Here is a 21,343-nt window from a genome sequence, read left to right as displayed (position 1 = left end):
TATATGTATGGATATCAATGTGTGGTCTATACTGAACTGACCGATAGATACTCAATTGCCCTATATATATATGTAGATATCAAAGCATGGTCTATACTGAACTGACCGATAGATACTGAATGGCCCAAAAATATATACTCAATTGCCCTATATCTATATATACATATAAATGTATGGTCTATATTATGGAATATGGTCTATGGTATATACTGCACTGCTGAATACACTTCACGATCTGATCTCTTAAATTGTAAAAACCACAAATATCTCTTCCTGCCTAACTGACTGCTACTAGCAATGTCTTAATTAGGTAAGTAGTCTAAAAGGCTACCTATAGCACTTGCTCTAAAAAATATTGAATATATAAAATTTCATAAAATAAATAATATATACAGTGTTAAATTAATGACTCATATTCCATAGGACATTGTTACATAAAAAAAATCCAAACTTTAAAATGTCCAATATAAATGAAATAGAAATAAAAATAAAAATAAAATTGAAAGGTGAGTTCTTAGTGCAAAAAGTTCCAAATGAAGATTCCAATAAGTGTGCAATACAGTGAGTTCTTGTGCAAACTTCTTAAACAAAAGTGCAAGTGCTCAGCGCGGTGGTGAATCCTGTGACAAAGGTAAGATTCAATCACTTACCAGACGTTGTGGGTCATGTGTGCCTTATAGCACCATGACCTATCATACTTGTGTAGCCTTCCAGGCTCAACTATCTCTTTGGCTTGCTTCAAAGCGGGTGAAGTGATAGGGTCCCCCTCTGTCTCCTCTCCCCTCTTTTCTTTCAAAGTCCAAAAAGAGCTCCTCTCTCAGATTCCCTTCTCAAGAGGGGAATATTTATTCACATATATATTTATTCACTAAAGTATAATCACAATATTTATTATCTAATTTACTTATTTATAAATACGAGGCGCGGGGTATATACACCAGTATATTCCTTACATAATGTCCTAATTAGACTATGCTGCTGACTACACTGCACTGTCTGATAAACTGCAAATCACTTTCCTCTCCCTGCCTCAATCACGTTCCTCTCCCTGCCTAACTCACTGCTAGCAATGTCTCAACTAGACTACTCTGCTGACTACACTGCACTGTCTGATAAACTGCAAATCACTTTCCTCTCCCTGCCTCAATCACGATTCTCTTCCTGCCTAAACCACTTCCTATCTCGCCTGCACAGTCACACTACACACCGCTGTGTGAGCAGCCTTTATATAGTGTGGGGCGTGTACTTAACCCCTGAGCCATGATTGGCTAAAGGCAGCCTGCCTTTGTCCAATCATGGCAGAGATGATTTAATTGGCCAAAACATGGAAGTCAGGGTGCAGGCTTTGGCCAATCACATAATGCACTGCAAGCGCGCAGTGCATTAAGGATGCGGGTGCTCGGATTTCCCGCAAAGAAGCATATTTGTTCGTCATTCAATGAGCGAGTGAACAGCCAATGTTCGAGTCGAACGTAACTCGAAGCTCATCGCTACTCTGGTGAACTCATGCCGAAGAGGGTTAAGGCAGTGCTGGAGATTAATGGTGGCCACACAAGCTATTGACATTTTGGGCCCAATTTGGACATTTTTACTTAGGGGTGTACTCACTTTTGTCGCCAGTGGTTTAGACATTAACATCTGTGTGTTGAGTTATTTTGAGGGAACAGTAAATTTACACTGTTATACAAGCTTTACATTCACTACTTTACATTGTAGCAAAGTGTCATTTCTTCAGTGTTGCCACATAAAAAGGTATAATAAAATATTTACAAAAATGTGAGGGGTGTACTCACTTTTGTGAGATACTGTATACCACAATATGGTTGATACCTCATCAAACAAAAAACGTCCTTATATGCTCAAATGGGAGGAAGAATGTAATCTTCACCTTTCATTGGATGAACGGTCTGATAGCATTTTGAACCTTAGAAAATGTACCAGATCCCTCACAGTACGTGAAACCCCTTACAAACGTATCACTAGATGGTACCTAACACCGACCAAATTATGGCACTTTTCCACTGCAAGTACCGGCTCGTACCGGCTCGGCTCTACTCAGCCCTGCTTGGCCCGGTTTGCTTTTCCACTGCTGGTACCGCATGGTACGGTGTTGGAACGGTTCGGTACGGTACGGTATAGGTTTGCTTTTCCACTAAAGTAGTACTAAAGTTAAGTGGGTGGGATAACAACGGGGTGGGTGGGATTCTCTGACCAATCAGTGGCTAGTAGTGACTGCATGCAAAGGATTGTGGGATATGGTACCAGTTTGGTACCTGTTGGAACCACAATCGAGTAGGTACTGTTTTTTCAGAGCCGTACCGTACCGTTCAGTTCAGTTCCATGCAGTGGAAAAGCAAACCTATACCGTACCGTACCGAACCTTTCCGACACTATACCATGCTGTACCAGCAGTGGAAAAGCACAAAAGCGTGCCGAACCGTTACGGTTCCATGCAGTGGAAAAGCGCCATTACATGCTTTTTTCCTTTCAATTCCACTTAACTGCTTCAGAGGATGCTCTTCCCCAAGCTCCTTCATTCACATTTTCTGGGAATGTGACAAAATCTCCTTAATCTGGCAGCAATTAGAAAAATTTGCTTCTAAGATTTCTGATAGTCCTATTACACTAACTTCTCCTTACCCCTATCATAAGCTTATCTATACCTCAGATGAGACTCATACATACAATATGTGTTGCCATACATTGGCTGATGGCCGTACATTGGAAATCTCCTTCATTCCCTTGTGTCTAACTGAAACCAATAATATATTCTATTAACCTAATGGAAAAATCTTCCACACCTTTATAATTCAACTAAATTTTATAATACCAAATGAGATCCCTGGTTTGAACATGCTGGTATCTTATTCCAACCTATCAACATTTGATCTGAAAGAATAACAGAATTATTATCGTTTTTGGAGCTCCTACTCACTGAATTGTCCCTATGTTCTTGAATATGTAATGATATTCTTATTATTATAACTTTATAATACATACAATTACAGTCCTGATACTGTTTTATATCTTTTGCACTAAATCCGATTTTGTGTTTTTTTTCCAATACTGTTTAAGTAATTATCTTTGACATAATTAACATGCTATACAACTATCTGTAATGCAGTTATAAATTTCTCTCTTGTACCACCAATTTTACCTCAATAAAAAAGTTTGTATATAAAAAAACATTTCATGAATGGGGTTTACATCCACGTTAAACTGAGCCATTGATTTGTAATCGTAGCTGCCTATACGTGATTAACAAACTGTTTATTTTTTTTATCAGGAGCTTAAATTTCTGAACGCATAAAGTTGTCACCTTGCAGATTCAGGTAATTGGTAACTGGAGGACATGATTCCATTTTGATTGAAGATGGTATGTTTCTTTGCAATCACATTATTGGGAGTCTGAGAAAGAAGAATAAAATCAATGTTATACATTAAAAAATGCATATATATATTATATACAGTATCTCTCAAAAGTGAGTACACCCCTCACATTTTTGTAAATATTTTACTATATCTTTTCATGTGACAACACTGAAGAAATTACACTTTGATACAATGTAAAGTAGTGAGTGTACAGCTTGTATAACAGTGTAAATTTACTGTCCCCTCAAAACAACTCAACACACAGCCTTTAATGTCTAAACCGCTGGCAACAAAATGAGTACACCCCTAAGTGAAAATGTCCAAATGGGGCCCAATAAGACATTTTCCCTTCCCATTGTAATGTGACTCGTTAGTGTTACAAGGTCTCAGGTGTGAATGGGGAGCAGGTGTGTTAAATTTGGTGTTATCGCTTTCACTCTCTCATACTGGTCACTGGAAGTTCAACATGGCCCCTCATGGCAAAGAACTCTCTGAGGATCTGAAAAAAAAGAATTGTGGCTCTACATAAAGATGGCCTAGGCTATAAGAAGATTCCCAAGACCCTGAAACCGAGCTACTGTACAGTGGCCAAGACCATACAGTGGTTTAACAGGACAGGTTCCACTCAAAACAGGCCTCACCATTGTCGACCAAAGAAGTTGAGTGCACGTTCTCAGCGTCATATCCAGAGGTTGTCTTTGGAAAATAGACATATGAGTGCTGCCAGCATTGCCATAGAGGTTGAAGGGGTGGGGGGTCAGCCTGTAAGTGCTCAGACCATACTCCGCACACTGCATCAAATTGGTATGCATGGCTGTCGTCCTAGAAGGAAACCTCTTCTAAAGATGATGCACAAGAAAGCCCGCAAATGGTTTGCTGAAGACAAGCAGTCTAAGGACATGGATTACTGGACCATGTCCTGTGGTCTAATGAGACCAAGATAAACTTATTAGGTTCAGATGGTGTCAAGCGTGTGTGGCGGCAACCAGGTGAGGAGTACAAAGACAAGTGTGTCTTGCCTACAGTTAAGCATGGTGTTGGGAGTGTCATGGTCTGGGGTATTTCTTTGAGAGAACCATGAAGGCCAACATGCATTGTGACTTACTGAAGCACAGCATGATCCCCTCCCTTCGGAGACTGGGTATTCCAACATGATAACAACCCCATACACACCTTCAAGATGACCACAGCCTTGCTAAAAAAGCTGAGGGTAAAGGTAATGGATGGGTAAAGCATGTCTCCAAACCTAAATCCTATTGAGCATCTATGGGACATCGTCAAACGGAAGGTGGAGGAGCGCCTTCCGGTCTCTAACATCTACCTTTCATGATGTCATCATGGAGGAGTGGAATAGGACTCCAGTGGCAACCTGTGAATATCTGGTGAACTCCATGCCCAAGAGGGTTAAGGCAGTGCTGAAAAATAATGGTGGCAACACAAAACATTGACAGCCCAATGTGGACATTTTCATTTAGGGGTGTACTCACTTTTATTGCCAGCGGTTTAGACATTAATGGCTGTGTGTTGAGTTATTTTGAGGGGACAGCAAATTTACACTGCTATACAAGCTGTACACTCACTGCTTTACATTGTAGCAAAATGTCATTTCTTCAGTTTTGTCACATGAAACGATATAATAAAATATTTATAAAAATGTGAGTGGTGTACTCACTTTTGTGAGATACTGTATATAAAAATATATAATATATAAAATATATATATATATATATATATATATATATATATATATAAGTGTGTGTGTATGTATATGCATATATATATATATATACATATACATACATATATATATATATATACATATATACATATACATATATACACATATGCATATATATATATATATATATATATATATATATATATATATATATATATATATATATATATATACATATATATAAAATCCCCAACCCATTTTTCTCCACCCCCCCCCCCCCCTTTGGGTAGTTGCGTTTTCCTATTTCATTAATTGGGATGTGGTGCCCTTGGGTCTTTTTCCAGACAAAACTTCCTTCATGAATGTTATACATAAAAATTCAAAAACATTTCATGAATACATCTGCCTTTATAGTCAAACATGTAAGTAGGATGAGCTATAGGGACCAATAGGAGCCTAAGAAGAATGTCTAAGGGACACACTACATGCTACAAACTGAATATAGAGTACATTGGGAGGGATTTACTAAAACTGGTGCACACCACAGAATCTGGTGCAGCTGTGCATAGTAACCAATCAACTTCTAACTTCAGTTTGTTCAATTAAGCTTTGACCGTAAGCCCCGATTCACATTGCCGCAATTTGACATGTGATTTGACAGGTCAAGTCGCATGAGAAATTGCAGGCAATGGCACCGTCCCAAATGGTGCGACGTCAACTTTGCGGCGCCACGCCTATTTCCAAAAGTATTTCCTGCACTATTTTTGGCAACTTCGGGGGTGACTTCAATAGACATCTGTGCATGAACCCGCACAGATGTATTTCAAGTCCTGAAGTCGGACTGAAATGGAGCCTTGAAATTGTGTGAGTTCAGATGAAGTTGCACTATTTCAAAGCCGCCTTCAATGTAAATGAGGACTAAGGCTCCTTTCACAAGGGGCGGACTCTGTCAGCCATCCGCTTGCTCAACAGGGGATCTGTCTGCTGATTTCCAGCTGAGCAGGCAGATGACAGGTCCACGTCCACTCAGCGTATGCAGAGTGGAAACACACACAGCCCGCCCACCTCTATGGGTGTAAACGGACTGCCTGAACTTTTACACCCCACTGCCATTCTATCCAATCCGCCCAGACAGAGGGGAACATTTCCCCATCCGTCTGTTTTTAGCAGACTGAATTGGATGTAGGTGGGTGTAAATGGACACATGTCTAGTTACACCCACTGTTCTATACTGAAAAATTGACAGATGGACTCAATCGGACCACTAGTAAAACTTAGAAGCTGATTGGTTACTATGCACAGCTGCACTACTTCTGTGTGCACCAGTTTTTTTACCGCCCCCCCCCCCCCATTCATTCTTACCACAATCAACTTTAGATTTATCAAAACTATGTAAAATGATCACCTACCTAACTTAGCCAATCAATTTGTATCTGATCAAGCAGGCCTTTGCACTACATACACTTATTAAATATTACCCTTTAGTACTATATCTGCCTGTCACCAAATTTTTCCTTTAACGGTAATCTTCCTTTTATTATTTAAATCATTAAAATTATATTTTTCTTTTTTAAAAGTGCAGCAGGGATTACTGGGTGGGATTAAAGGATCTCCAAAACTTTGCTCGCTGCACGGGATCAGGAAGACAGGATGAGAATGAAACCAATACATTTAGGCTCAATTTTTCAGCTGTCAGATGGATTCCTCTGCTGACAGCTGAAATGTAAACAAAACAAAAAAGCCAGCAAAAGCATAACAAAACAGCAATTACTGGTTGTTAAAGAGGAAGTAAACCCTCCTCTGACACTTTTACCTATAGGTAAGCCTATATTAAGGCTTACCTATAGGTACTGTAATTATCTCCTAAACATGCACCGTTAGGAGATATTTACCTTGCATGCAGCCAGTGATGTCACTGGCGCATGCGCTCTGAAGGAACGGCCGCTCGTGCCGTTTCTTCAGAGCCCCGTGCCGTGACCGTCGGCTCCCGCGCGCGTGCGCGGGAGTGACGTCACCGCGGCTCCGGCCAATCAGATGGCCGGATGCCGCGATCCTGGAAGACGGGCAACTGGACATGTCGTCCGTCATAGAGCTAAGCGGGTGGAACGGCGGGGGCTCGTTCTTAGGTAAGTATTTCATAATGAGCTAGTATGCGATGCATACTAGCTCATTATGTGTTTCTCTTTCAGGTGCCAGAAAAAAAAAATGTTTTCGAGGGTTTACAACCTCTTTAAGGAATGGGGCCGCCGTGTCCTTAACCACTTCTAGACCGGAAGATTTTCCCCTTAATGACTAGGCCATTTTTTGCAATTCAGCACTGTGTTACTTTAACAAACAATCGTGCGGTCGTGCAATGCTGTACCCAAATAAAATGTATGTCCTTTATTTCCCCACAAATATAACTTTTTTTTTGGTGGTATTTGATTACCTGTACATTTTTTATTTTTTGTGCTATAAACAAAAAATTGCAACAGTGCTGAAAAAAAAAAATATTTTTCACTTTCTGCTATATAATATTCCCTCCCCCCCAAAAAGAAAAAAAAAATGTTTTCATCATTTTAGGCCAATTTGTATTTTGCTACATATTTTTGGCAAAAAAAAAAAAATTGCAATAAACATATTTTGCTTGGTTTGCGCAAAAGTTGTCGCATCTACAAACTAGATTTATGTAAAAAAAAAATTTCTAGTAATGGCGGCGATCAGCGATTTTTATTGGGACTGCGTCATTGCCGTGGACAGACCAGAGCCCTAACTGACATTTTTTACACTTTTTGGGGGGACCAAAAATATGCACTGTTACTGTAATAATGACACTGGCAGGGAAGGGGTTAACCCAGGGGCAATCAAAGGGTTAAGTGTGAGCCTAGGGGGTGTTTTCTAACTGTGGGGGGGGGTGGACTTGTGAAATCAATACAGAGACCTGTGTTCCTAAATAGGAGGAACACAGGAGCTCTGTATTGATTGCTGAGAGAACAACGGTCTGCTGTGTTTACAACAGCAGACCGCCATTCTCTCCTCACTGGGAGTGATAGCGGGTGCCCGGCAGCAATCGCGGGGTCCGGACCCATGGATCGGCTTCTCTGCTGGCGAGTGGGCATGTGCGCCCCCAGGATCGCTCCTGCGGACTGCTGTACAGGTACAGCGATTCGCAGGAACCTGCCGACCTACTGCCATATATAGGCAGTGGCTGGTTGGTAAGTGGTTATTGACCAATGACTCATTCAGCTGTCAGCAGGGTTCCCCTGCTGACAGCTGAAGTGTAAAACTTCGATCTGCAGATCAGTTAAAAACAACCTGTCAAGTAAAAATAGGTTTTTGGTTTTTTAATTAAATTTTCTTCTGTTTAACCCCTTATTAACCCTTCATTTACTCTAATCAGCCCTAATTAACTCCTTATTCTCCTTCTCTATTTAATTATTATTTCCCTGCTGATTTTTTTTTTTTTTCATTTCTATTTTATAAACTATCAATTAATAAAACTTTTTTTTTTTTTTTTTTGGTTTTGTTTTCTTTGTGTGTTAATATTTTTACACCTTTAACATATATTTACATGTTTCACATTGAAAAAAAGTGTAAAATTGAAAAAAATTAATGTATTTTATTTGTAAATAACTTTTCAATAGCAAAAATGTAAACATTTTCTGCTCCATAAGAGGTGAGCAGGTGTGAGACCCAAAGTTGTAAGGAGTGGGGCTACCACGTCCTTAACCACTTAACGACCGGTGCACGACGATCTACGTCGGCACTCAGCCCCGGCCAGGCAAACTGACGTAGGCCTACGTCAGCACTTTTTGCCGGCCCTGTGCGCGCTCCCGCGCCCCGCCGCCGCCGCCGATGACTCGATTGGGTTCAGAAACGATCAGTCATCAGGTCCAGGCCAATCATTTTTGGTCTGGACCTGTTGATCGGTCCTGCCCAATCAGATCATCCTCTAAGCCTGTGAAATGTAAACACAGGCTTAGAGGAGACGTGCCCTCCCCTCACAACGGTCTTTTTGGATCCAGCGTGAGAGGAGAGCACTTCTAACTGTGAGTAATTGCACCAAGCACACCACACACAGCTAGATAGGCACATTTCACCCCCGATCGCCCCCCCAATTAACCCCTACAGCACCTGACACAACACACACTATATACAGCATATAGCAGTTACCTATATACCTGTATAAGTGTGATTTGTGAACAGGTGTAGCACTTGCGACCCCCCCTATTCCACTCAAATTACCTCCCACCCCCCCTAATAAAGATTTAACCCACTGATCCCCCCTGAACCCCCCCTGATCACCGCCGTTAACCCCTACACCCTCTGTCACATCAGCACTAATACAAACGCAATATACAGTGTTTTTGTATTTTTGTATTAGTGTCATTGTGATCAGAATTAGCGCAGGCGACTAAGTTTCTGTCCCAAGAAGGTTTAGGGTCCCCGCCACCCGCCCAATAAAGATTTAACCACCTGACCCCCCCCTGATCACCCCTACACCCCCTGCCATAACACACACCGTATACAGTATATAGCATTTTGCTATATACCCGTATAAGTGTGATTTGTGGTCAGGTCTAGCGCTTGTGACCCCCCCTTTTCCACTTGAATTACCCGCCACCCCCCCCCTAATAAAGATTTAAGCCCCTGATCCCACCTGATCCCCCCCGGATCACCGCTAGTTAACCCCTACACCCTCTGTCACATCAGCACTAATACAAACGTAATATACTGTGTTTTTGTATATTTGTATTAGTGTGATTGTGATCAGAATTAGCGCAGGCGACTAAGTTTGTGTCCCAAGGAGGTTTAGGGTCCCCGCCACCCGCCCAATAAAGATTTAATCCCCTGATCCCCCCCTGATCACCCCTACACCCCCTGCCACAACGCACACTGTATACAGTCTATAGCATTTTCTATATACCCGTATAAGTGTGACTTGTGACCAGGTTTAGCGCTTGCCACCGTTTCTTTTATCCGTAGGATACCCGCCAGCCCCTTCCAATAAAGATTTAAACCCCTGATCCCCCCCTGATCACATCCCGTTAACCCCTACACCCTCTGTCACATTAGCACTAATACACACATAATATACTGTTTTTACTGTATTTTGTATTAGTGTCATTGTGACTTGAGGTTGCGCTAGTTAGCTTCTTTCCCAAAGGAGGTTTAGGGTCCCCGCCACCCCCCCCCCCCCAGATCCCCAGCGCATAGTTTAGAAATAACCCCTTGATTGCCACACACACACGCACGCACATACACTTCCATTTCTAGTATAGTGTTTGAACAGATCAATATCTGATCTGATCAGAGCTATACTAGCGCCCCCATAGTTTAGGGTTCCCAAAACGCAGTGTTTGCAAGGTCAGCACTGATTCCTGCCAGCACCTGCGTTTAACCCTTTCACCCAGGTAAGTGTAGTAATCAATAGATTACTGTCACTTACAAAAAAACACAAGACACAAAACCGCTGTGTTAGCAGAGTCAGGCCTGATCCCTGCTAGCATTAGCAGTTTTTTTGGTAGCGCTTGAAATAGTCTTCGACAACCAGGTGCTTTTATTACCTGTGAGTCGCATCACTGTACGGGTAAATTTAGTTACCAAAATGTCTAAACGTTCGTACAGTGATGAAGCTATTTACAGTATAATGACCATGCCAGGTGAGAGCGATGGGGAAGCCTCACCGGCAGAATCAGGGTCAGTATACGAACCAGATGACAGCAGCGGCTCCCTGACAGATAGCTCCGACGACAGATGGGTCCCTGTTAGACCCAGGCGTACCCGACCCCATTCTGGAGTTGTTGAGATGCAGGAATCGCAGGGTGCTCGTATGGAGCAGAGTGTGGTTACTAGTGCCGCTCATTTTTCTGGCGACCTGGCAAGCGCCAGCGGCCTAGTACACCCTGGACCTAGTACAACCAGCACTGCAGTAAGACCTGGTGACGTGGCGAGTCCGCTAAGTGCAGTTGAAGCTGGTGCGGTGGCTAGCACAAGTAGTGGCCCGCAGCCACCGCGTATTCGAAGACAGGCCCGTAGAGCCCATAGTGCCCTCCCTGATGCGCTGACATATCCCAATTGGCAACCCACTGATTCTACAGCGCCAGTACTTCCCTCATTCACCGCCCAACCTGGAATCCACGTGGAGACAGCTGGTTTTACGCCCCTGAACTTTTATGAGCTGTTCTTCACGGAAGATCTTTTCAGATCTATTGTGGATCAATCAAATTTATATGCACAACAGTTCATCGCCGCCAACCCAAATTCGCCCCTTGCCAGACCATTCGGCTGGAAACCTATAACGGTTTCCGAATTTAAGATCTTTCTGGGCCTTTCCCTCCACATGGGCATAACTAAACAGAGTGAATTGCGGCTATATTGGTCCACTAGCCCACTTCACCATATGCGCATGTACTCTGCCTCCATGTCCAGGGCGAGATATGAGCAAATTCTGCGATTTATGCATTTCAGCGACAATGAAATCTGTCGTCCTCGGGGAGACCCTGCATACGATCGGCTCCACAAAATTCGGCCCCTCATAGACCACTTCAATCAGCGGTTTGCAGCCTTGTTTACCCCCGAACAAGTTGTCTGCGTTGACGAGTCCCTGATTAAATTTACTGGCCGCCTTGCTATGAAACAGTACCTCCCCAGCAAGCGTGCCAGATACGGGGTCAAGCTGTACAAGCTCTGTGACAGGGCCACAGGCTATACAGTTAGTTTCCGGGTCTATGAGGGAAAAGATAGCTGTGTGGAGCCCCCCAACTGCCCAGACTACATAGGGAGCAGCGGTAAGATCGTTTGGGACTTGGTGTCACCCTTATCCGGAAAGGGGTACCATTTGTACGTGGACAACTTTTATACAAGCGTGCCACTATTTAGTCACCTGCTCGAATTACAAATTGGCGCATGTGGCACCGTGCGACCTAATCGCCGGGGCTTCCCCCAACGGCTTGTAGATTCCCGTCTTAGTCGGGGGGCGAGAGCCTGCTTGAAAACGGACAAATTGCTTGCGGTGAAGTGGAAGGATACACGGGATGTTTATGTTCTGTCCTCCCTTCACGCAGACACGACAATCCAAATCACTACGGCAACTGGCGTTGTGGAGAAACCCCTCTGTGTCCACGAATATAACCTTAACATGGGAGGGGTGGACCTTAACGACCAGATTTTGGCGCCGTATTTAGTTGCCCGTAAAGCCAGACGCTGGTACAAAAAAGTGTCTGTTTACCTTTTCCAATTGGCGATGCTGAACGCCTTTGTCCTATACAGGGCGTCAGGACGAACTGGATCTTTCCGGGAATTCCAGGAAGAGATCATCCTTGCCTACCTGTACCCAGGAGGCATGCCTGCCCAACTTCCCCTTCCAGATGCAGTGAGCCGGCTGCATGAGAGGCATTTTTCTTATGTCCTCCCGAGTACCCCTACCCAAAGATGGCCCCAAAGAAGATGTCGTGTCTGTAGCAGGTGCGGATTTAGGCGTGACACCCGTTATTATTGTCCCAAATGTCCTGACCAACCTGGTCTCTGCATCGGGGAGTGTTTTGAGCGCTACCATACACTAGTAGAGTATTAGTGTAGGGTACAGCACGACACAGTGTAGGGCACACAAACACAGGGTCTCGAAGGATGTTGGATGTCCATCGACATTTTGAGAGACCCAAGCTGGAAGAGAAGATCGCAGAAGATCGCAGTCCCAAATCAAGACATGAAGAAACAGTTAGAAAGAAAAATAAAAGGATCCAAAAACTGTTGTTGTGTCAGTCATTTTATATGTCCTTCTACTCTTCTTACTGTACATTTAAATGTCCTTTGTTTGTTTTTTCATTCTTTTGTGACCTGTTTCTCTTGCAGGTACTCGTCAGCTACCACGCATTGATTTTATATATTCTGACACAAACAGTGTTTGCGCTCAGCATATATGGATACCTTTGCTGATAGCAGCTGTGGTGATTTTCTGATTTCAGCACTGCAGTTAAAATCCTATTTTGGTATACGTGGATAGTGCCGTGTATACCCATCATTAAATTCAGTGGGTGGTTGTTTGGGCGGTTAATGATGAGAATCCAAAAACTTTTGTTGTGTCAGTCATTTTATATGTCCTACTCTTCCTAATGTACTTTTTTTTAATGTCCTTTGTTTTTTCGTTCTTTTGTGACCTGTTTCTCTTGCAGGTACTCGTCGGCTACCACGCATTGATTTTATATATTCTGACACAAACAGTGTTTGCGCTCAGCATATATGGATACCTTTGCTGATAGCAGCTGTGGTGATTTTCTGATTTCAGCACTGCAGTTAAAATCCTATTTTGGTATACGTGGATAGTGCCGTGTATACCCATCATTAAATTCAGTGGGTGGTTGTTTGGGCGGTTAATGATGAGAATCCAAAAACTTTTGTTGTTGTCAGTCATTTTATATGTCCTACTCTTCCTAATGTACTTTTTTTTAATGTACTTTATTTTTTCATTCTTTTGTGACCTGTTTCTCTTGCAGGTACTCGTCGGCTACCACGCATTGATTTTATATATTCTGACACAAACAGTGTTTGCGCTCAGCATATATGGATACCTTTGCTGATAGCAGCTGTGGTGATTTTCTGATTTCAGCACTGCAGTTAAAATCCTATTTTGGTATACGTGGATAGTGTCGTGTATACCCATCATTAAATTCAGTGGGTGGTTGTTTGGGCGGTTAATGATGAGTAATACTACGCATTATTCCTGTGCTGATTTCTGATAGGTTCTCTTTTTTTCCGTTCAGCCCACAGGCTGCATGAAAAAAAAAAAAACCTATATGCCAAACAAGGACTAGCAATGTACTGGTACGTTGCTGGACTTTGAGTGGTTATACCAGGATGATGCCTGCAGATTTAGGCATCATCTTGGTATCGTTTTTTACAGCCAGCGGTCGGCTTACATGTAAAAGCAATCCTAGCAGGTAATTGGCCGCTAGACTGCTTTTACATGCAGTGGGAGGGGCCTACCCCCCCACCGCCGCCTTCCACAGCCTTCCGTGGTTTTTCTCGGGCTCTCCTGTCCCACCGGTTAACCCGAGAGTGCAGCCGGTGGTTCAGTTATCTAACCATAGAGCTAATTGAAGATTAGAATGGCTCCAATCATCTCTATGGCCTAAGATGCCGGAGGCTACGAGCATTTCATGACTTCTTTTTCGCCAGAAATAAACAGGGCCATTGGGAAATTGGGAAAGTATTTTATCACACCAATTTTGGTGTGGTCAGAAGCGTTAAGGTCAGAGGAGAGATCTAGAGTATAAAAGACCCCAATTTTTTAAAAAAAGAGTACCTGTCACTACAGATTGCTATCATAGGGGATATCTAATCTAAATCTAAAAAAAAAAAAAATTAAAGGAAAGGTGTCAAAATAACATAAAAGAGCAAAAAAAAAAAAAAATCGAGCCCCCCCCCCCCCTTTCCTCCGTGCTTGCGCGCAATGGCACACGCAAGCGTTGGTCTAGTGTCATATGTAAACCGCAATTTCAGCATGCATGTGAGGTATCGCCGCAATCGCCAGATCGAGTGCAGTAATTCTTGCAGTAGACCTCCTCTGTAAGTCTAAAGTGGTAACCTGTAGAGACTTTTAAAGGTTTTTAAAAATGTATGTACGTTTTTGCCGCTGCGCAGGCGTGCGCAATTTTTAAAGCATGTCATGTCAGGTGTCTATGAACTCGGCATAAGATCATCTTTTAAATTTTACCAAAACAATTGGAATTATATAGTGTATTTGTGCAATAAATTTAAAAAATGTATTTTTTTTGCAAAAATTGCGTTTGGAAAATCTGTGCGCAAATACCGTGTGACAAAAAAATTTGCAACATCCACCATTTTATTCTATAGGGCCTCTGCTTTAAATAAATATATAATGTTTGGGGGTTCAAAGTAATTTTCTAGTAAAAAAAAAATATTTTTTCATGTAAACAAAAAGTCACAGAAAAGGCTTGGTTTTCAAGTGGTTAGAAGAGTGGGTGATGTGTGGATAAGATTGAGCATAAAATGCCGGGAGAGTTCAAACACCCCCCAAATGACCTCTTTTTGAAAAGTAGACACCCAAAGCTATTTGCTGAGAGGCATGGTGAGTCCATGGAATATTTTATATTTTGCTACAAGTGTTGGGAAAATTATTACTTCTTTTTTTTTTTGTTGTTTTTTTACAGAAAGTTGTCACTAAATGATATATTGCTCACACATTCCATGTGTATATGTGAAATGACACCCCAAAATACATTCTGCTGCTTCTCCTGAGTACAGGGATACCCCATGTGTGAGACTTTTTGGCAGCCTAGCTGTGTACGTGCCCCCGAAAACCAATCCACATCTTCAGGTTTTCTAATGGCGTAAATTGCTGATTTTACCCCTGACTACCCGTCACAGTTTCAGAGGCCCTGAAATTTCAAGATAGCACAAAACCCCCCCCCCCCAAATGACCCCATTTTGCAAAGTAGACACTCCAAGCTATTGGCTGAGAAGCATGGTGAGTCCATGGAATAGTTTATATTTTGCCACAAGTTTCGGGAAAATAATTTTTTTTTATTTTTATTTTTTTTTTTTTACACAAAGTTGTCAGTAAATGATATAATGCTCACCCGTGCCATGGGTATATGTGAAATGACACCCCAAAATACATTCTGCTGCTTCTCCTGAGTACAGGGATACCCCATGTGTGAAACTTTTTTGCAGTCTAGCCGAGTACAGGTCCCCGAAAACCAGTCCCCACTTTCAGGCTTTCCAAAGGCGTAAATTGTTGATTTCACTCCTGACTACCTATCACAGTTTCGGAGGCCCTAAAATTCCAAGATAGCACAAAACCCCCCCAAATGACCCCATTTTGGAAAGTAGACACCCCAAGCTGTTTGCCGAGAGGCATGGTGAGTCCATGGAATATTTTATATTTTGCCACAAGTTCCGGGAAATATATATATATATATATTTTTTTTTTTTTAACACAAAGCTGTCAGTAAATGATATATTGCTCACACATGCCATGGGTATATGTGAAATGACACCCCAAAATACATTCTGCTGCTTCTCCTGAGTACAGGGATACCCCATGTGTGAAACTTTTTTTCAGTCTAGCCGAGTACAGGTCCCCGAAAACCAGTCCCCACTTTCAGGCTTTCCAAAGGCGTAAATTGTTGATTTCACTCCTGACTACCTATCACAGTTTTGGAGGCCCTAAAATTCCAAGATAGCACAAAACCCCCCCAAATGACCCCATTTTGGAAAGTAGACACCCCAAGCTGTTTGCTGAGAGGCATGGTGAGTCCATGGAATATTTTATATTTTGCCACAAGTTCCGGGAAATATATATATATATATATATATATATTTTTTTTTTTTTTTTTTACACAAAGCTGTCAGTAAATGATATATTGCTCACACATGCCATGGGTATATGTGAAATGACACCCCAAAATACATTCTGCTGCTTCTCCTGAGTACAGGGATACCCCATGTGTGAGACTTTTTTGCAGTCTAGCTGAGTACAGGACCCCGAAAACCAACCTCCACTTTCAGGCTTTCCAAGGGCGTAAATTGTTGATTTCACTCCTGACTACCTATCACAGTTTCGGAGGCCCTAAAATTCCAAGATAGAACAAAACCCCCCAAATGACCCCATTTTGGAAAGTAGACACTCTGAGCTATTTGCAGAGAGGCATGTTGAGTGTTTTGCAGATCTCACGTTTTGTCACAAAGTTTTGGAAATTGAAAAAAGAGGAAAAAAAATGCATTTTCCTGTTTTTTCTTCATTTTCCAAAAAAAATTTGAGCTGCAAAATACTCACCATGCCTCTCAGCAAATAGATTGGAGTGTCTACTTTGCAAAATGGGGTCATTTGGGGGGGTTTTGTGCCATCTTGGCCTTTTATGGACTTCAAAAGTGTGATAGGTAGTAAGGAGTGAGATCAACAATTTACGCCCTTAGAAAGCCAGAAGGTGCAGATTGATTTTCCGGGTCCTGTACGCGGCTAGACTGGCAAAAAGTCTCACACATGGGGTATCCCTGTACTCAGGAGAAGCAGCAGAATGTATTTTGGGGTGTCATTTCACATATACCCATGGCATTTGTGAGAAATATATCATTTACAGACAACTTTGTGTAAAAAAAAAAAAATATATATATATATATTTCCCGGAACTTGTGGCAAAATATAAAATATTCCATGGACTCACCATGCCTCTCAGCAAACAGCTAGGGGTGTCTACTTTCCAAAATGGGGTCATTTGGGGGGGTTTTGTGGTATCTTGACATTTCAGGGCCTCCTAAACCGTTATAGGTAGTGAGAAAATGCAATGAAAAATGTACGCCCTTTGAAATTCTGATGGTGGTGATTTGTTTTCGGGCTCCCGTACACAGCTACGCTCCCAAAAAGTCTCACATATGTGGTATCCCTGTACTCAGGAGAAGCAGAAGAATATATTTTGGGATGTAATTACACATATACCCATGGCATGTGTGAGCAATATATCATTTCAATGACAACTTTGTTTTTAGTCATTTTTCAAACACCTGTGACAAAAAAATAAAATATTCAATGAGCTCAACATGCCTCTCAGAACATTCCTTAGGATGTCTATTTTCCAAAAAGTGGTAGTTTTGGTAGTGGGGGGGTTTTGTACTGCCCCGCCATTTTAGCACTTCATGAAATGAGATAGGCAGTCAGAAATTAAAGCTTCTTAAATTTCAGTATTTACACCATAGTTTGTAGACGCTATAACTTTTGCGCAAACCAATAAAAATACGCTCATTGATTTTTTTTTTGTCAAAGATATGTAGCTTAATGTATTTTGGCCAAAAAAAATGACATAAATTGAGTATATTGGATATTTTTTAAAAGACAAAGTTGAAAATGTCATTTTTTTGCAAAATTTTCGCTCTTTTTTTATTAATATCGCAAAAAATAAAAAGCGCAGAGGTGATCAAATACCACCAAAAGAAAGCTCTGTTTGTGGGGAAAAAAAGGACGTAAATTTCGTTTAGGTACAGCATTGCATGACCGCGCAATTATCAGTTAAAGTCACGAAGTGCCAAGTTGAAAAAAGGGGTCTGGTCCTTTAGCAGCCAAATCCTCCGGGGCTTAAGTGGTTAACAACCAATCACTCATTCAGCTGTCAGCAGGGTTCCCTTGCTGACAGCTGACGTTTAAACAAAACAGTTGCCAGTAGGTATCAGTAATTGGTATCGGCAAGTACAAAAAAATGGATCAGTACTCGTACTCTCTGTAAAAGAATTGGCATTAGTGCATCTCTACAATTAAACAATGGAAGCTAAACCAATATATAAGGTGTATTTTGTTTTATATTTTTGTAGCTGCCCAGTTCTAGGTATCTTGTATAAAGTAAAGGAATGATAAAATACAACTGGAAGACATATAAGAAATAAATGTTATACAATTATTACATGCTACGGGATGAATTTTTAAAAGTTTATATAATAAATGCAGAATTGAATATGGACAGAGAGAAAAGGACTTACCAGGATTTCTATGACTATCAGCTTGCTTGAAGGGCTCAAGTTTGGGTTCATGCTGTAAGCCCGATATAGAACTGAATGCAAAGAGAAAGGTACATGTTGTAGATAGTAAAAATGCCATGGTACAATACTAGTAGCTACTAATATTAATAGTTATGCCAATGTAGCTTAAAGCGGTTCTTCAAAAATTAAAAGTCAGCAGCTACAAAAACTGTAAACTTACCAGTCCAGGGATCCAGCGCAGTCCTCACCCAGTTTTCACCAGTCTCTGGGTCCCCAGCACTGGCATCTAAACAGTATGAAGCTGGCTGTGACTCCTTGTGGTTTCAAAGCCAGCTCCCCAGTGCACATGTGCGAGCCATGCTGTACCCTGTGAATGGACCTGCGGCCTTCTGGGACCTGTGATATGTCTCGGAAGGTTGCGGGCAGGCAGGAGAGGAAAGAACTTCAAGTAAAATAGCCACAAGTGGGAGCGAGTACCTTTGAAAACTGGGTACCCGCTCCCCTCAAAAAAATAATATGGCAAATATGTCAGAGGAAGGGGGAAGGAAGAAAAAAAAGCAGTACTTTCATTCAGTAAAACGTTTCCCTTGGCTGTTCTCTTAGTACAAGTCCTCCATCATCTGCCCCCCCACCCCCCTTACCCCAACATTATTAATTTTCTGGTGCTGCAAGAGTGAATACAACCACTGGACCTGTCATGGGCACACGTCTAGAGTGCCGCCCATGCCTTCCCTCTCTGCCCCTCCTCCATTCATAGAATCTATACTACAACATTCAGCAATGAAAAGCACTCTAGGAATGGAGGATGGGCACTGGGCAGTGTGAAGTTGGGGCTTTGGGGAGAAAAGGAAGGGAAGGAGAGGAGGGCTGAGGGTAGCCGCTCGGAAAAGAGGTAGAGGAAAGAGGCAGGAAGAGGGGGAAAGAAGATCACCTCACAGTGTCAACTCTTATTCAGACCTGCCTTATCAAGGATATCTTTACTTACAGGTCTCAGAGGGGCAGCAAGTATGGAGGCACAATCCGCTGAATAAATAAAAATGTTCCAGCAGAACTACTCTCCAGTAGAAGCACTTGCCTGTGGCAGAAAGATCCTCCATACATTTAATTTTGTTGATGCAAGCAAACCATTGGGGGCTTCTGCCTCTACCATAACATTGGGATGCAGGATTTGGCAGTGTTCAGGGGAGTGCTAATTAAAAAGAAGGCAGGGTCTTGGGAAACATGCAAATCTGTACATTATCAATACTACCCCTTTGCAGAACTCTGAGACTCATGGACATGTCCAGAAAATATGGAAAAACATCTCCTTGCCTTCCTTTTGATGCCAGCAACCTGAGGATAGGGATGAAGAGATAGAGTGCAGGATTTTAGATAGTGTAGGGTTGATTCAGTAAAGGCAAATAGACTGTGCACTTTGCACTCTGCAAGTGCAATTGCTCCAGAACTTAGTAAATGTGGTAAAGCTTCACTTTGCAAAGAATGTCCAATCACACGCAGGGAAAAAAAATGTGAACATAAAATGGTGAAGTTGATGGTGAACGGAGAAAAAGGTGCATTGTGTTGCACATCTGACATTGTGGGCCATTTGGAAATTATGCCAAGGTGTACTATACTGGGCTTGCCTGCTGCTGATAAGGTCTGGATCAGAAATCCCAGGGTGAAACAAAGGATTTCCTAGAACTGGGTAAAGCAGAGATGTGCCAGGAGAAATCCACGATGATTTAGGAAGCCTTGAGAAGATCGAGAGTGTCGGACGCACCATCAGATGAGTGCTTGATGGTAACTGGGAAGCTTGGGAACACCGTGTGAGATTATGTAAAAAGGAACTAACTTGGCGTTTGATATATTTGTACCCACTGCTTCAATTCCATGTGTTGTGACTGATCTACCACTTTCCCTATTCACTGTAACTTTAACCATCCCTGTAACTCCAACCCTAACACTAACTCTCACACAACCCCTTGCTATAACCTTGAAAATAACACTCCTAGTAACCCCAACACTAAGACTCGATTCACACTAGCGCGACTTGTCAGGCGACTTGTCAGCCTGAAAAGTCACGCTCCCTCGCGGTCCATTGACTGCTACAGGACCCGTTCTAATAGGAGCGACACAAGTCGCTCCGACTTAGAAAAAGAGTCCTGTACTACTTCGGGGCGACCTCGGAGCGACTTGCATAGACTTCCATTATGTGAAGTCCATGCAAGTCGCTCCGAAGTCGTGGTGCATGGGAATGCACAAGTCTCCCCCGAAGTAGTACAGAGTCGTGCCGCCCCAGTGTGAACTGACTCTAACTCACCCTGTATCCTAACATTAACCATTTTTGTAACTAACTCTAAAGCCTAGTACACAATATTGCACACTGAGGAGCTCAGGAGGATCCGCTGTACTAACTATGCAATGTTAGTACAGCAATTTCCCCCACTGAGCTATTGTGTTTTGACAGGGGGGTGGTCCCCCCTCCCACCAGAACACACTGGTCAGCGCCCTCAGCCATTGGCTGAGAGTGCTGATCGGATGCCGATTGGCAGAACTTTTTCAGTCATGCCCCTTGGACAGAAGCCGGCCAAACAACTGGCGTCTGTTGGACCGGCTGCTATACACATTTACTGTTTCTATTGCCACCTGATATTCAAGCCCATGTGCACGACCCTTAACCGTCCAAACCCTAAAACTAAACTAATGGCATATAAAGCACCGATTCACATGGACTCAGCCACTGTCCTGAAATAAGGAAAAGTAATTTTATTTTTGTGACAACTGGTGGAATGAGACATGTTAAGAATTTGACAAAAATACTGTAAATATTTTTTAAAATCCTAT

The 21,343-nt window shown here is 42.3% G+C and overlaps 2 protein-coding genes across 2 annotated transcripts in view; both read right to left on the bottom strand.

Moving 5' to 3' along the window:
• LOC309553574 (A.superbus venom factor 1-like) overlaps positions 1-21,343 on the bottom strand; it is a 1,719,715-nt gene that overhangs the window by 1,388,925 nt on the left and 309,447 nt on the right. The gene's annotated exons all lie outside the window — the stretch shown is intronic.
• Positions 1-21,343, bottom strand: part of LOC309553584 (A.superbus venom factor 2-like) — a 453,522-nt gene that overhangs the window by 381,960 nt on the left and 50,219 nt on the right. Inside the window, exons 4-5 of the mRNA XM_082254860.1 lie at positions 18,521-18,591; positions 3,320-3,408 (exon numbers count right to left, since the gene is read on the bottom strand). Coding sequence (XP_082110986.1) covers positions 3,320-3,408; positions 18,521-18,591 — 160 coding nt within the window. The remainder of the gene's footprint in view (positions 1-3,319; positions 3,409-18,520; positions 18,592-21,343) is intronic.

Source organism: Pelophylax lessonae (assembly GCF_965119305.1).
Source record: "Pelophylax lessonae genome assembly, chromosome: 4".
NCBI lineage: Eukaryota > Metazoa > Chordata > Amphibia > Anura > Ranidae > Pelophylax > Pelophylax lessonae.
This window is presented reverse-complemented; position numbering and strand designations above follow the sequence as displayed.